Source organism: Protopterus annectens, chromosome 7.part0 (assembly GCF_019279795.1).
Source record: "Protopterus annectens isolate FY-2018-M chromosome 7.part0, PAN1.0, whole genome shotgun sequence".
NCBI classification, from domain to species: domain Eukaryota; kingdom Metazoa; phylum Chordata; order Ceratodontiformes; family Protopteridae; genus Protopterus; species Protopterus annectens.
This window is the reverse complement of record NC_056739.1, coordinates 585,332,244-585,350,633: the sequence shown is the minus strand read 5'-3', so window position 1 is coordinate 585,350,633 and position 18,390 is coordinate 585,332,244. Positions and strand designations below refer to the sequence as shown.

Sequence of the window (18,390 nt, the reverse complement as noted above, 5' to 3'; positions counted from 1 at the left end):
ATAACTTCACAGGGTGGCAGTTAGCATTACAATATCACTACCACCATATTTAAACACTTCATCATTATTCATTCAATTAAATTCCAATTAAACAAGTAATATATTACTAATTCATTTTAACATTATTCTAATTCACTAAGAAAAGGAAACAGTACACTTTTTTGCATCAATATGCATTTTCTATACAAGAGGAAGTATGAAATTCTATAATGCTTGCATTATTCACTTTTCTGAACACCTTAGTGATTAACTGCAAAATCAAAAACAGTGAAAAATCTGAGGCAAAATCAAAGAGATTCTAGAAGATCAGGTACAGTTGAGAATTACTATTGCCTGCAAACCTCTCAACTTTGTTAAATAATTATGGCTCTAGTAAAAATTAATGGGGGAGAAAATCAGAAAAAAAATGTTATTATTCTAGTTCACTTAAGAAGTTTAAAAGAACAACGGGCTTTGCATCAACATAGTTTATGAACATTAAGAATCATAATTACTCTAATGTCTAGCATTACTGACTGGTTTGAAGTTTTCAGTTTTAAGCCAGAAAAAAAAAATAAATATAAATATATATATATATATATATATATATATATATATATATACATATATATATAAATATATATAAATAAATATAAATATATATATATATATATATATATATATATATATATATATATATATATATATATATATATATATATATATATATAAGGAACATGACAAAAATCAGGGACCTTCTGCAAATTCAAGGACAAGTAAAAGGTATGCATGCTTAGCATGAGAGAAAAACACAAGGTGGCATGCATTCTAAGATGGAAGCTGAAGTATTATACATACATGCACACACACACACACGCACGTGCACATATATGCATATTCCTAGTAAGAATGTCTTTCCTGTTCTCTTGAGAAGTTAAAAAAGTTAATGCTAACATGGCTATAGAGATATTTGACTGGTTTGCGAAATAAATTGTAACATAAAACTAATTAATCTAGCAATGTCTTTCGGCTTTTCTTGGTTAGGGGTCACCACAGTGGATCACTGGTCTGCAGATTGATGGCAGTGGTGTTTTTACAGTGTCAAGTTGCCAGCTCGATGCCCAACCTGCATATCTTTAAAACTTAACTTAACCACAGGGAGGAAATGCAGACTTTGCAAGGAAGTCACTCCAGCTGAGAATTGAACTGGAGAACCTCTTGCTGTGAGGCGGCAATGCTAACCGCTGCACCACTGCTGCTGATAACATATAGCTACTTCTACACCATACAACTACTTCAGCTACAGTCAATATATAAAAATTAACTACTTAGGCTGGTGTTCATCGTAGCAATCAGTTCAACTAAAATTCTAAAGTGTGTGTGTGTGTGTGTGTGTGTGTGTGTGTGTGTGTGTGTGTGTGTGTGTGTGTGCGTGTATGCGTGTGTGTGCTGTGTGTGTTTTTATGCACATTCCCAAACAGATTGTAACTTTGAATAACGGGACTCCGGGATGCTGCAAAAATTGACATTGAAGTGAAGCATCCATATTCTGAGAAAAAAAGGATGATGGAGTAAACAAACCTCCACACACTATGTAATAGATGCATGCCATTCTCATAAAACCTCTTTTAATGGCTTAAGGACATATTTAAAATAAAACAAAATACCAGGGCTTCTGTTCTGCATTTGTATAATTTATACATTGTTTTATAGTCCACTGATATTAGAATTTCTTTCTCTGGAAAGCAAAACTGAAACTGATTTACCCAATATCTGAGAACATTGAAGTTCAAGCAATAGGATAAAAGTTAAGACATATGTCATTCAGTACTTTAACCATAAATTCACTATGATTTTTTTCTAATACTGGTTACAGCACAGAGACAAACAGACACACATGTACACACACTCGCATGCACATACCACATATTCATGTACACACACACATACACACTCAGACACACAAACAAATCACATATTCATATACACACACACGCACATCACATATTTACACAAAACCCACGGGTTCCTGCAATTTTCCAGTTTCCTTGGCTAGCTGCCTGTAACCCAGTCTGAATGAATCATAGTGGAACCTTGTCAAGGTATGTAAAAAGTACAAGGTGATATACAGAAGTTGAATTACCACACACACACACACACACACACACACACACACACACACACACACACACACACACACACACAGATGCACTGGCGCGCACTTGCACTTATGCAGACACACATGCATTCACTTCCAAACACTTGGATACCCGCGATTACAAGCATTTGGACTCAAGCACGACCTTCTATACTTACACATATATACATATACACACAGGCACATGCGCAAACACACACACACACACACACACACACACACACACACACACACACACACACACACATAAACAAAAGTAAGTATTCACTACCTCACTTTTTTAAATAATGCAGCTCAGCCAGAGCCGAGGGCAGAGCCCAGGATTTAATTTAAAGTGTGGGTGGGCCTTCACCCCCCCCCCCCCCCCCCGTCCTATGGTTCTGGCACCCTTGGCCTTACTTCAAAGGTGTGCACCTTATTTAGAGATGAAACTTTGTGTATCTTCAGAACAATTATGGTCATCTAATTTATTCAAGCAGAACTGTAAAGAAATTAAGATTTAAGACACCAGCTGCCATGAAACACCTCTTTTCTCTTGCCAACAGCTTCAAATAATGCAAATGCTTTGTTGTCAGAATTCATATAAAATTAGCTATGACATCTTTACTGTACAGACCCTACATTCCTCTTAGCCATCAATTGCACAACCATCAGCCAGATTTCTACTTCAGAGCTATCATTTTTTCAAAAAGCTTCTGTGGCATACACTCTGTAAAGGAATTCCAGGCAATAATACTTCATATCCCAGATTCTTACAGTTGAGTGTGATCCCATCACTGCTACTGTTTTGTTACATGAGATAACCTGTCCTCACCCTGACAGTGCTGTACCTCAAAGCTGCAGGCAAGCCCACATCACTTACAGAGCTAAGGTGTACAATCCAGCCAGAACAAGGCAATATAGGCCAATTCCTGCTTGTCACATTTTAGTAAACCCCCTACAAAATATTGTCTACAAAACTTCAAGGCTATCATATTTCTAATAAGCAGCACATTTTTATCTAAGATATCAGAAATACAGCTCTTAATTATATGGACTCCTGCCTTATGACTGCATCTCTGTTTACTGATCTAAATACAGCATGCAATTTAGTCAACCACTCTTTTTTGTCTGTGCAACTACTGGAGCAGGGGCCTCTATTTATAGCTCATGCTGGAGCAGGGGCCTCTATTTATAGCTCATGCTGGAGCAGGGGCCTCTATTTATAGCTCATGCTGGAGCAGGGGCCTCTATTTATAGCTCATGCTGGAGCAGGGGCCTCTATTTATAGCTCATGCTGGAGCAGGGGCCTCTATTTCTGGCTCATTGTGACTATCATTTTGAAAGATGTGTTTCTTTCATGGTCATGATGAGCTGTACATTTTCCAGTAATGACAATGTAAATTAAGAGAATCCCCATGAAACAGTCCCTCCCTTTCTCCTTACCCATCTCACACTTCATCTAAAATCTAGCTGGTGTTACTGTTACCCTCTGGGTTTATTATCCATTTCATCTCCACTTCACCACTATATTCTCCTGTTTACAGCTTGCACTCCAAGAAAGCTTCACCTAACTGTGAGACTGGTTTACTGACAAACAGCTAGTTACTAATACAAGTAAAACAAGTCATACTTGTGGTGCCCCCATACAGGCTAGAAGAAGCACATCTGTTACCTGTCAAAGACCCTCGTTACTTAGGTGTTGGAACAAATGAATTAATGTAAATATCTAAAGATTGTTGTGCCTTATTCATAGACTCTCCCTTTTTATATAACTAGTACTGTCAGTAATGGCAAAGAAACTAAAATTCCTTTACAATAAAATAAGCAGATTCATATCCTCTTTAGACTGCAAGAACATCACTACATCTGATAGGGGGAAGCTGTCTATCTATTTAAAATGAGGTACTTACTTTCTGAGCTCCTGAGTCTCAGGCTTCTTTGCGGTTATACTATTGATGTCTTTAGGCTGTGGTACTTTGTATTTTTACTCTAATGCTGCTGCTTTGATGTCTATTTGCAACTGTCTGTTATGGTATTCCATAGTTACAGTTTAATTTTGAACTATGGTTCACATTTGAATGAACTTTGGTTAAGGACAATCTTTGAAGACCTTTGCTAATTTGTGAATTTGGAGCTGCTAATAGTGTCTGGGACTGAAGTAACTGTGTTAATATTTCAAGCATTCCTGGATTATCATTGGAGTATTGCTGTGTGTGGCCCCTGGTGAATTTCAATTGCTTGGATTTCATAGCACCTTTAATGCCCATCCTTCAGTGCTTTGGAACTTTGTCTCAGCATTTGACATAGATGGTATAGTCTTTCTAGTTGAAGTTTTGAATTCTGTGTGGTCTCTTAATATTATTTCCAGTGAGTTGTGCTGCACTTTTTAACTTGGCAGATTGGAGTTTCACTATTAATGAATAACCACTGAATATCTCATTAGATTTATATTACAGTATAACTTACCAAATATGTTACTGTCAATAAGTTAAATATAATTTTGCATCACTTGATATTTATACTTAATTTATTTACTCTGAGTGCATGTTCTCAAATAATTATTTATGCATTGAAATTGACTGAAGCATTAATGTAAGATAGAGCAGGAGTGAAAAAAATAGTCATGTTTGTCCTGAAATTAGGCTTAAGCACATAAATAAAAATGAAGATGAAGTTGAATCCTTAAGGTTTCTATAAGCTGCCTATCTTACAAGTTACCTCCTCCTTTCAGCAGGATGTGGTGTCCTTGGTCTGCAGAGACCATCCTGCAGAATATCTTCACTAGACTGACCATAACTCTTTGCAACCTAAAGATTCACTATCACAGAGCTTTCAGAATCATACTTGACAATTAGAATCATACATGGCAATAATGTTAAGTCCTTCATTATCCGTTACTTCTTATCTGGTTGGCACCATCCATTATTTTTTTTAATAATGTCAAGGACTTAATGTGTTCACTTTTATATTTAAACAAATTCAATTTTTTTATTTTGTGAGCCTGTCTGTTGAGTCTGAGTGAATTAGTGTGTGTGTGTGTGTGTGTGTGTGTGTGTGTGTGTGTGTGTGTGTGTGTGTGTGTGTGTGTGTGTGTGTGTGTGTGTAGAGGGTCTGTCATACATCTTAACACCATTCCTAATGAATTCCAGACAATTCCAAATGTAATGGGAAAAATGCTGAAATCAGGGACATTTTTTAAATATTACTCTAATTTAATTTAAAGGTGAATAGAACAAGGTGTGCATCACCATGCATTTTCTAAACAATATTTAAACAATACTGACTGTAATCCTTAGTGATTAACTGGATAATGTAAAAACTGAGGGACAGGATGGAAATATGAGCCAACCTCAAAGACATTCTGCAAAGTTCTGGACATTTGGGAATTATGGTTCCTGTGCCAACACAACATATGGCCCACTAGAGGATACTACCACTACAGTGTGCTTTTAGTATGAGTGAAAAAAAAAGAGATTCAGAGACATGCAAATTAGTTGATAATGAGGTCTTTCTCACTGCATCTAAAGTGGACTCTGAATTACCTTTTCAGTGATTCTGTAAACTGACCTCCCTCTAGCAGGCACTTTACATGTCTGTAGCCCTCTTTCTCTAAATCCCAACTTGTATGCATTTTTATCTATTTAATTGCAGTTTTTATTTATTTTTTTACCTAACACACTGAAATGCTTGTTACAGAATTACTTTATTTCTTCTTTTGCATAATCCTTTACTTAAATATATTTGCTTGTAATTAAGCAGCTTATGGTACACCTTATAATATGCATGTAATCCTCCTATTACATTACTGATTTATAATATGCGCGGTCATCCTTCTATTAAGCTACTAACTCGCAGCTCTCAGTGTAATGGTTTTGTGCTTTTATAGTCCAGATCATGATTGAAAATGGTCTTCAAACCAGTTCAGTTCATAAGGGGGGTGTGAATAAACACTGCTTAATGCCAGAAAAAATATGATATATGCAGAACTGTCTTCTAATTGCAGAACCAGATACTTACGTCATCATCAGATGTGAAGGAACCAAAATTAAATCCCGGGTACAAAAATCTAACTCCAAACCAGACTACAACCTGAAGGCACTTTTCTACAGGAAAAAACCAAAGAGGCCTATTAAAATACAGGTATTTATTTCTCTTTTTCTATTTATCTGTAGTGTGTGTGTGTGTGTGTGTGTGTGTGTGTGTGTGTGTGTGTGTGTGTGTGTGTGTGTGTGTGGTTTTTATATTCATATGGCTATAAACTGGCACAAACAGTTACAAACAGTATCAAAGGCATTGTTCAGAATGGTAGTATTAAATTACCAATGAAGACGTAACTAAACCAGCAGTACTGCACTGCAGGGTGTGCAGTTGTCTGTATTGCCACCACATGCACTTACTGGTGTGGGGACTAAAACTACAGGCTCACTATATCCCATTCACCAGACGTGGAAGTCTAGCAGAAAAATGCCTTTAAAGGTATTATATTATTGAGACTATAGCATGCTCTTTACATGTGTGTCATAATGGATGGTAGGCTAGTGTAATTTTGTAAATCTAGCCATTCATGTGTGAAATAATACCGCTGATTAACCACAAGATCTAAACAGAGCAGTAACATTCTTTAGATGTTAGACAACACAGTATATCACTGTGTTGGAGGGGCCTAAGCATGCAGCTATTGCTCTAAAGACAAGAAAAAGACTCAACTACTGCTTAAAACGTTACAGTTTGTGAAACTCGTGTCTAGTTGAGGCTCAAAGAGGGTACAGCCTGTGGCAGGAGTAATGCAGCAAAATATGTCTGTAGTCAGAAGTGGGGTGACATCTGAACAGACACAGTCTGTAATAGGAGTCAAAGGTAAATGAATGCCAGTGATACATGGCTGCTATGAGAAGTGCCATCTTGGCACCTGAACTAAATGTATTATCTGATCTCATTTTCATTCATTCCTCAACTGATGAATCTTGGATCTGACTTGGATCCAACTCATCTGCTTCTACCAGATCCTCAGATCCAGCTCTCAAGGTCCTCTCTTTATTCATAATGCCCTTTCAGCCTACCATACCTCAGATCTCATTTGTCTCACACTTAGCTACAGAAGCAGATCCTCGAGCTTTTGGGTGAATTCTTAATTGAAATAGTGAGTTTTGCTTAAAATTTTCTATCTATATTAGTCTTTCTGATTCCTTTCTCTTATCTACCTCCCTTGCTCAGTATGTTCCCCTATCATGTTGTTCAGTACTTCTCTTGAATACCATTGCTGGCACTTTGCTATCTCAATTTTTTTCTTCTACTACCCTTTTAGTGTATTTCTTGCCTACCATTGTTGGTAGATTTCTTTTTCTGTCTTTACTTATTTGAAAAAATGTTTGTTATTGTCCTTCCATAGCTTTGCTCTTAGTTAAACCAGTATGGCTGTTAAAACTTCCGGCTTCAAACTATGCATCACCTACAAGCATAAAATACCAAATGCAGATGCCCACAGGGAGTGCATATACTGTTTAGGAGTTGCACATTTAGATGTAGACTGCACCATATGCACTGATTTCAATTCCAGGGCTCTCACAGACAGGATAAATATGCTTGTATTCAAGGGCCTTCTCCTTTCCACTCCTTCTTCTTCTACTGCTTCAGCTGTGGCTCAAACCCTCTCAAAGAAATCTGACAAGAGGAAGCCTGACTTAGCTCCCAAAGATAAAGACTCTCGTAGGTGGTCTCTGGATCCTACATTTTCTTCAGCTCCTTCCTCGGAGCCTCCTGCAAAAATACCAAAAAAATTGGATCCAACAAACTTGGATCCTTCTGCTTTGAAATCCAAATCACCTCAGATCCAGTCACCTCTTCCTCTGCCAGATATGGTAACTTCTTGGCTACCTTCACCCTTCTTAGGAGACTCCCCCCCATAAATATTCTAGACCTCTGCCCTTAACCTCTACCCTCAGGTGTTCCAGGAGTTTATCTGAGGTTGACGGGGTAGGAAGATGAGGAAATTCCTCAGAGCTCAGATTAAGATAGGGGTACTCTCACCTCCATCTCCCATTGGATCTGTGAACTGTGAGTCATACCTACTTCCCCTTTGGTCTCTCCTTCTCTGATCTGACTTACTGTTTTGCAGACCTTGAATCCAAGACCTCTGAGGGTGTCTTCGTCTGATCTGAAGAGATATGTTCTTTGACGCTGGTTACTTCCCTGAGTCATCCAGTTCTGAGTCATTTGGAGCCATGGGATTCTTGGAGACAATGCACCAGATCCAGGGGAGTCAGACTAACTCCAAAGCTATCAGTGCCATCCCTTCACCTTAGGGCTTCGGTGCTGGACAGCTTGGATCCAACTCCATCCTCAGGCAGAGTATTTGCAAGAATACAGAAGCCATCGGATCGGGAAATAGCTCCTTTACTGTCAACTTCGGTTTCCCCCAAGAATTCTGACTTTGAGATTGTGGAGATGACCTTCTGATACCTTGAGAAATGACATCTCTACTCTCTCATATCAGACAACTTTACCTCATTTGGTTCTTTGCTCTGAGCATCATTCTTCCATTCCACTGGGACAGCCACCCTGCTGAAATCTCCAGTTAGTCCCTCAAGATCCCCCCATCTCCTCTGATATGTCACCCGACCACCCTACTTATGTGTCCCTCAGAAGAAAATGTGTAAAAGGAGGCCCCTAGATTCCCATCTCTCATGGAGGACACTAATTTTGATGAAGGGGAAGGGACTCCCACATCTCCACCTGAACAAGTCTCATTTGGAGACATTCTAGAACTCTTAAAAGAGAAAGATGGTTGGTTTTCTGATATCCCTCCCGGAGAGTAGTCAGTGCTCCTAGAGACTTTTGGGTCTGGTCCAGCTCCATCTTGGTTGACTCCCCTAGCCAGTGAACTTATAGATCTCATTTCTTGCCAGGTGTGGAAGGAACCTAATGCTGTGGAGCCCATCCCTAAATGTTCAGACTAAATTTTAGCCCCTCCCAAGGACAGGACACACTGGAGCAATAGGAGGTCCCAGTTGATGCCATGGCTGTGCTGACAGTCACTAAAGAAGAGCTTGCAGAGCAGAGATCTTCTCTCTGTCCTCCTAATATGGAATCCAAAGCTTTGGACAGATTTGGTAAGTGTGTGTAAGCTTCAGAAATCTTTGCGGTCATTGAATTACCTGGCACATTTTACAAGATTGCAAAGAGATTTGACTAAAGAACTCAACAAATATCTTTCTGGGGGCAAGTCTGCCCAGGACCAAAACACATTCTCCTCACAACTGGCCATGAGGCCATGATGCTGATCTCCCATGAATTGGAAGGAACCTCACGAGCACTGAGTTCAGGCATAGATATTAGGAGACTTGCCTCAACATGACTATGTGACTTTGTGGAGCCATTTAAGTCTTCATGCATCAGTACTCCCTTTGATGGATCTTAGAAAGTAAAAAACATGCTCTCCAGATTTGACCAAGAAGAAAAGACCTTGTGGACTTGAGATCCATACTTGATCTCAGCAAATTAAAGAAGGTCTTGCAATATTCAAGGTTCTGGATGGTCACAGTTCAGTCCATTCTGCCTCTGTTGTGAAAGGTTGACTGGATGTGCTTAACAGATATTCAAGATGCATACTATCACATCAAAATGAACAGATGCTCCAGAAGATATCTACACTTCTGGCTGGCAGCCAGTTATTACCAGTTCAGAGCATTGCCCTTTGGTCTCATCAAACCACCAGGGTGTTCACCAAATGTATGATAGTAGTAAAAGCTCATTTGAGACTGCTGGGATTCCGAGTGTTTCCGTACCTAGACAACTGGCTCCTAACTGCCCCAACCAGGTATCTACTCCTGCAGGAAAGGCACTACTTGCTCCAGTTGTGTCACCATCAAGGTGTTACAGTCAATTGCAACAAATCACAACTCACACCAAAGCAGAGTCTGGAGTTCAAAGGATGCCTGAATAACTGTGTCCAGACAAGCACCTGCCACCAGCTTGAATCCAGACACTCAGATCCCAAGTCAGGAACGTAATAAAACATTCTTCTCTTCCAGTACAACTAATTTTACAAACTTTGGGATCCATTGAAGTAGCTATCACCATCATCCCTCTAGCCAGGTTTCACATGCACATTCTTTAATGGACACTCAGTACCCCCCAGTCAAAAGATATCTTCTTTGGATGTCCTTCGTAAATATTTAAATGAAGCCACCATTTCCCATGCCCATGGCCACAGAGCCCACAGATGTCTCCCAGCTGCGGTGGTGAGGCACTACGTGGGAAGGACAATACAAGGTATGTGGTCCCCAGAAGAGGCCAAGACACATATCTATGTCCTGGAAATAAGAGCAGTCCTCCTAGCATTGCAGAGCTTTCAAGACATTCTCCCCACCAGGACAATTCCTATTTAACTGGACAGTATGTCCATGGTCTGGTGCATCAACAAACAGGGAGAACCAAGTCTTATCTGCTTTGTTGAGAAGCAATGAGAGTGTGGCAATGGGTGATCTCTTCCATTTGCATTCCAATACAATGCACAGCATGGAGAAAGCTAACATGACTGCTGACAAACTATGCAGACCCATTCTGATGCCCCATGATTGGTCTCTCAATGTCAAAGTAATGGAGAGAATTTTCCATCACTGGGGCCAGCCATGCTGCGACCTATTTGCTTCTCCCCTTAACAACAAGTGCAGCAGGTTCTTTGCTCTAATCTTTCTAATGGGAGAGTCACCAAGAAACGCTCTAGTTCACGATTGGCCCTTCGGTCTTCTCTATGCTTACCCCCCATTACCTCTAATTCCCAAATTTCTACAGAAAGCATTCTGGCTGAGGAGCACTGTTATTCTTATTGCATGCCTTTGGCTTCATCAGATTTGGTTCCCTTTCCTCTGACCTGAACTTCCACATCCACCACGGATACTGGATCCCAATCCAGACCTCCTGTCTCACCTGAATTGGATTGGAAGGGGCCTATCTACAGGATTGTGTTGATTGGATCCTGTCTGGTAAAGGGAGATTGGTCTAGGGATCACTGGTCCTTGTGAATCTTGTTAAAGTTTTTATTTCAAGTTTTTAGCTTCTGGTATTTAGGCCCTGCATTTGAGCAGGTTTCTGCTTGTTTGCGCATTGTGCAGCACAGCTCACTGCCGCACAATTGTGCACCAAAGTCAGAGAGTTAAATTCAACAATTTTTCTCTTAGATACTACTGTAGCACACTAGTGCAGCCCTCATCGGTAGTGCTTTCCCTGTCTAAGAAATACTGCTAGTGAGCTGTAACCTATTAACCACCAGCAAAAAAAAAAAAACCTATTAACCACCAGCAAAAAAAAAAAAAAAAAGGCAGAAATATCCAACCACTGAGCTCCTCCATGAACAATTCTGAAAAGCCACCCTTAGTGACAACAGTCTTCAACCAAGCATTATGGACATTTGGACTACCCTTGTTCTCCTGCCAGCCTTATTGAATTGGGCAGTGTAGCAATTGCCTCATGTACATCAACAACCCTCTACTAATAACTCACTCTAGTAGAGTGTAAGAGATGTATCTACACCAAGAATCTTGAATCCATGCTCTCTCTCACTCAAAACAGTAACAGAGAAGAGGTTGTCAACTTATCCGCCACTACATATGCACAAAGTACCATTACTCATACACATAGTACACATCAAACACAAAAATGTACATACTTGGGAGGTTCTCTCGAGAAGCTTACCTAAACACTAGAGATGTCCAAAACACAAGACTGCTACAACTAAGTCCCCACAACACCCATGACACACAGCAACACCAGTGTTGCTATGTGTCATGGCAACACGTAGCAATACCAGTGTCTCACCCACCAAGCCCGTATGGCGAAATACTCAAAAAACAAATGTTCTTGTCATTGGAGACGTAATGTCCCACTCACCAAGTTGAACAAGGAGAAAGTCATGGTCAGCTACCTGTCTGGTGCCAGGATTCGCCAGATTATGCATTCACTCAGGTCTCTCAGGAACAAGTACTATTATGACTCTCTCATAGATCATGTTGGTGTGAATGACCTGAGATGTACCTCACTGGACTATATGAAGAGAGACATAGTTGAGCTCTCCTAGTATGTGTCCCAGACAGGTACGTCCCTAGCCTTGACCAGATTACTACCCTTGCCTAGAATAATGCCGCAGTATAGACAAAAACTGATTGTCTTCAATAAGTGGCTTAGTTTTCTGGTGTCATTCAAGGGGGATCCAGTTCCTGTCAGCCTGGGTAGCCATGATTGACAAACCTAGCTGCTTTGCTAGAGACAGTTTGCACTTGGCATCTCTAGGCTTTCAGCTGCGGGCAAAGACTCTTGCCACCCCATAGTGCATTTTTTAGACAAGGTCTTGAAAACAACATTACTAAAGTGAAATTAGCCAACCAGAACAAAATAAGGGTCATGCTGCATTTAGCTAGGAACTTAAACCAAAACTGCACTCCCTGGAAGCAGTTCTATCACTAGAAGATGTAGATGTCTGTGCAGTCACAGAAACCTGGTTCAAAGCCTCACAGATTACCCCAGGCTTGCAAGGCTACAATGCCTTCCACACCTTTAGACCACAAAGTGAACATGTGAAAACAAAAGGAGGTGGTGTTTTTATCTATATTATAGAGATAAATTCACTTCCCGTCTGGTTAGACTGTACATCTCTATGGATTTACTCCAAGTCCAGGTTATGGTGGGTAAGACCCCCATTCAAGTCATAGCCAGTTATAGACCCACTCCATGGGTCACAATGCCCACAAAGCCTACATGACTAAACTGGAGACAATCCAAATTTTACCGAACACTCTGGTTATGGGGGATTTCAATTATCCCACCATCAACTGGGAAACCTACGCAAGCCCCATCTCACTAGCACTAAAGTTCCTTGACTCTGTTAATTCAAATGCCCTGGAACAAATTATTCATACCCCGACAAGAAGAACAGATGTCCTAGATCTGGTCCTCAATACATGTCAAACAAATGCTCTGCCACAACTGTCGAACACTCATTAGTTAAATCTAACCACAAAACAGTCACCTTCAAGCTGGCACTAACATCAGAACTCAGAAAAGGTGAAACCAAACTAAAAAACTTCACCAAGGCAAACTATACCCTCCTAGGTGATGGTATAAATGCATTCCAAGCCCTATCACAAGCTGGAAGTGGTAACTACGACAAAGCTTACACTAAAGGCCTGTACAATCACTTGCATAAGTGTATAAACTTGGCTGTACCAGAAAGAATGAAAGCTAGAGCCCCAAGTAAAAACAAGCTACCATGGTGGACATGCAGCATCAAAAACTTACAATAAATGCAAAAAGCTGCTATCCAAGAAAAGAAAGGCAAGGCCCCAACAGTGGAAAAGCACCCTCTTCAGCCTCAACAGGCAAATAAGACAACTTGTCAAATACTCTAAGGGCTTCTTTGAGAAAAACTGTAAGTACAGCCAAGGATAACCATAAGGCCTTTTACAGCTATGTACGTAGCCTAACAGGTGAGCTGTGGACATGCATGTTTCATGACATAAAAAGAAAAAAGTCATGGGCATTCAGAACTGCCATATAGTTGAAACACCTGATGTTCCTTAAGGGGTCATTTGCATATATCCGATGTGCCTCTAATACAAGAGGATAAAGGAAGCACACAGTGGAAACTATGGCTTGGCTAGAGTTTTATTGTAGTTTTTACTGACTGGTTTGTCTGGGTGACCTTTTTACTCATGTTTTAGCTTGCCATAATGGTTATGGACATCAGCTGGGTATGACAATCCTGTGTTTCTAAAGAGAAACCAAACAGTCCACTTATGCTGTGTTGATGAGGTCATAAGAAGGCTGATACATGCTTATTGATAGTGGTCTTTGTTTTTATCTGCTTGAATTTGTCCATAACACACTTAGAAAAAAAAAGTCATGGGCTTTCACAACTGTTGTATAGATGATGAAACACCTCATATTCCTTAAGTCATCATTCGGTTATATCCCATGTGCCTCTAATACAAGAGGTTGAAGGAATCACACAGTGGAAACACAAGCTTTGCTAGATTTTTCTTGTAGTTTTTACTGATTGATTGGTTTGTCTGTATGACCTGTTTACTCATTGCTTTACATTTTAGCTTCTCAAAAAGCTTCTTTTAGAAAGATTTACAAAAGTAAATGGAAGAGATGCATTTTGGGCTCTTAACTGTGATCTGGACCCACTTTCTGCACCTGTGTGAGAAAGGGAGATACTGCCAACACAGCTCTCTGGAATTTTGTAAATAATTATATGTCATTTGTGAATATCAACATGATTTATATAAGGTGCTTGTGTTGCAACTGTATTAGAACTGTAAGTCATGTGTATATCAAACTGGTTCGTACAGACGTGTGTTGAAAAGGTATTTTATAAAGTGTTTGTGTTTGAAATGCATCCACAGTGTGCCCTACTGGAAGAGAACTGGAATGCACATGCACTATTTTAACTGTCTAAATGTATATATTTTAACAGTGGAAATGGGAATACAGGAGTTTTACTTCAGTCCAGCAAACTTTAGGAAGATAGCTGAAATTAAATTACTTTATAGACTATGTAATAAAAGATGGTACCTTTCAGTTTTCAATGCAACCAGAGACAAAACATCTGCATTAGGGAGCTTTCTGTATTGTCTTTAGGGTGAACTAATTACTAGTCCTGAAAGCATGAATGAATGCAATTGTTTTATGACTTCCAGCAGCTGCCAAAGATCTGAGCTTCCAGCAGTAGGGTGTTCACCTGGGAACTAGGAGTCCGGTGACAAGAAATAATGTCATTCTACAAGCAGTAATATTTGAGATATTAATTTGGGAAGTCTCTTAGTGAGACAGAGCATTCTGCATTCTGTCTTGGACCTGACAACAAGAATATCCATTCACCACATCTGCCTTGCTCTAATAGCTAGTTCTTAGGTTATAGTATAATTCTCTTAGATTCAGTCAGGAATATAGTGAAGCTTAGTCTAGATATTTTCTTTATTTATTTGAGACTATCTGGCAATGTTGTTTTAAATATTTCCTGTGGTTTTGAAGTGTGATGTCACTGTGAATATATATATTTAGTACTGTTTTATTCTTTTATTATTTATTATTAAATATATTTAAAGCTTTCACTGTGGCTGATCTTTGTAGAGCTATTTAAGTTTTGAGAGTGCTTGCATATGTATTTGGTGACACTGTGTGGGCCACCCCTAATAGCCTTGCTCTTGGTCAGACTACCATAGTAGTATTAGTATTAATATTAATACATAGTATTAGTGTTAATATTACACAGTAAAATTGTACACCCTTTATTAAGGGCTTTAAAGTAGCTGATAAGGGTTTCTGGTGGCAGTGATAACTACCTTATAGTCTAGGCAGAAGGGGGCATAGCTAGTAAACCGGTGAACGCATTTCCCAGGTATGTGTATAAAACAAATCTCCAAGAATGTGTGTCAGCTACTTCAGCAGGGATACGAAGCACTGGTTGGACAGAAAGAGTGTTGGAGGACTTGGCTTGGAACCCTGGCTAAGGAATCCACTCTATAGGTATCCAAGTGGGGAGTCTTACTGGGGATCTGGAGAAAGAGGGAGAAACCAGCCCTGGACTGACTGTGATCTCTTAAGAGGAAGAAACCAGCCCTGGACTGACTGTGATCTCTTTGTGTTCTTAAGGGAAATTGCACTTGATCCAGAGAGCTTCATCTGGATATACTGCGTGCGTACCTGTTATCCTTCCAGTGAAGGTCACCCATCAGATGCCAGTGGTGAGGATTGAGGCTCCTCGATAACTGGTCCAGTGGTGGGTCATTACACCCTGTACTGGCTATACTTGATGTTTTAGCTTCAATTTTCAATGAAGGTGCTAGCTTTTCTACTGTTAAGGTCTAGTTGGCTGTCATTTCATATTCCATGCAGGTGAAAATAACTCTACCTTAGCTTCTTCTAAACTATGTAAAGCCTTTTTACTTAGACCTCCACTAAATGATCCTACTCCACCTTTAGATTTAAGTTTTGTGCTTCAGGCCCTAACCCAAATTCCCTTTGAACTTTCAACCAGGTCGGAGCTAACATTTTTGTCTTGGAAAACCATTTTTCTAGTCGCTGTCACATCAGCTAGATGAGTATCTGAACTCCAGGCTCTATCTTCCAAATCTTCTTACCTGGTTTTCCACATAGACAGAGTGTCCTTGCAGACCAGCCCATCTTTTTTGCCTAAAGCAGCCTCTGAATCCAACACTAACCAGATCATTAAACTCCCAGTTTTCTTTCCTAACTTCTCACATAAGGGAGAGTACATGCTACGTCTTTTGGATGTGCATTGACACCTTTGCTTTTATTTCCATAGAACCAAGGATTTTAGGAAGACTGACCAGTTGTTTGTCTCTTTCTCTCCTAACAGACTGGGCAAACTAGTTTCCAAAGATACACTGGCCAAATAGTTGACCAATTGTATCTCCTTTGTCTATAGTAAAACAGCATTATCCTTGCCTATACTTCCTATTGCTCATTCAATGAAGTACAAGTTCTGTAGCGGACTCCTCAGTCTTTTGGTCAAGGGATTCCATAGATGACTTTTGTTCAGCTGCCACTTGGTCTAATGCTCATACTTTCATTGCTCATTACAAATTGGATTTGGTTTCCAGAAATAGAGCTGCCTTTGTCTCTGCAGTACTCTGGAATACCCATCAATGAGGGCCACCCAAGGTTCAACTAGCTAGGTACTCTGTCCCTTCAGTTGAGGAATGAATAAAAATGACAACATCGGATAAAAAAGTTATGTACTGACCACAGAGTTCCATCTGTGTTGTCCATAAAAAAGTTATGCACTGACCACAGTGTTCCATTTGTGTTGTCCATTTTCGTTCTTCCTTAACTTCCTGCCCACCCACCCCTTTCCTTTACTCCTGGAAAGGCCAAAGAGTTTTTCTTTAGGAGCTGTTATTCCTTGTTTTAGCTCAAGCTCTTTTTCTTATTCTGTTCTTTTTTATTTCCTTTAAGGTATTATCCCTTGACCTCTAAGGGCAGCTAACTCAATCTAAGGTATGTTAGGTTGGCTGGGCATTATGGATACAGGGAGAAGCTCAGGAGTTTGGATACAAGGATCTGGTAGAAGCAGCTGAGTCAGATCTGAGACCCATCATTTGAGGAAGAATGAAAATGAACAACACAGATGGAACAATATGGTGTGTGCATAACTTTTTTTTTTTAATAAGGGAATCACTTTTCCTGGCTCTACACCTACTCATTTTAATATTTAACAGCATATACGTTAATAACAGGTGTCTGCCTGTGACCCTGTTCTGTGTAGAGTTGATCTGCTCCTCAGAAATGTAGTATGTAGTTGTAGTGGAAGTTCATCCCTTACACACCATACAGATACAGATCACCTCATGTGATTAAAATTTCAGGTTATTATATAGTAATATACATTTTTTAGGAGGACACTGTCTCTCTCTCTCACAGCTGACCATCAAGAAATGGAAACTAGGTAAAGCTCATCAATTGCTGAGTGTATCAACCCTTCCTGGCCTCTGCTGGCCTTAATCCAAAGAGGGTCAGGGTCAGTGAGGAGATCAAGGTGTCCCGCATTCCTGACATATTGATGCCAGGAGTATTTACCTAGGTTTTCCCCTGCCCCAATGCATGCCCTGGAAATACCCCATGGGTGGGATGTGCACTCAGGTCACCTGTGCAGTAGTCCAGGCTTTATCCCCTCTGTGCTCTAATGATTAATATGCTTAGCACTGGGGATAAAATTAGCTTTTTGTTATGAACAATGTTATGATCAACAGCCTTTACCAAGAGCTGTTCCCTTTTAAAAAGCACCAACTGTTTAGTCAGAAATATGTCACAGATTCCAGGCTGATAACTTGCAAAGGCTAGTAGAAGTAATTCTGAGGCTTTATGGAAGATGTGTAGGGACAGGAAGACACAATTAATCTGCAATGAGGCAGAATCATGTCACTTGCATTTCTATGAGCAGCAGCTGTGCACACCTTTATCCAGTTAGCAACAAAGATATGCATAAAGGTTGTGCCTTTTGCAAATATGTCACTACATAATTACTTTTCAGAACATGAAACTTCACTGGTGTTAAATAGAGATGTGAAACTGCTCCCATATGCAATGGGGATAAGATGTGGACGTTTTAAGATATGTGTGATAATACAATCTTACAGAGTGAACAAGAGTGCCGCTCCACAAACTTGTAAAAACACTGACAAAGGATCACTATCTCAACACCTTAAAACTGGCAATAAATTTCAAATAGAACCAGAAGGTTACGCAAATAT

At 39.9% G+C, this 18,390-nt stretch overlaps 1 protein-coding gene across 1 annotated transcript in view; it reads left to right on the top strand.

Annotated features, from left to right (window-relative positions):
• Nucleotides 1-18,390, top strand: part of LOC122806610 (calpain-5-like) — a 660,704-nt gene that overhangs the window by 612,605 nt on the left and 29,709 nt on the right. The window contains exon 12 of the mRNA XM_044077176.1: nucleotides 6,123-6,259. Within this exon, the coding sequence (XP_043933111.1) occupies nucleotides 6,123-6,259 (137 nt within the window). The remainder of the gene's footprint in view (nucleotides 1-6,122; nucleotides 6,260-18,390) is intronic.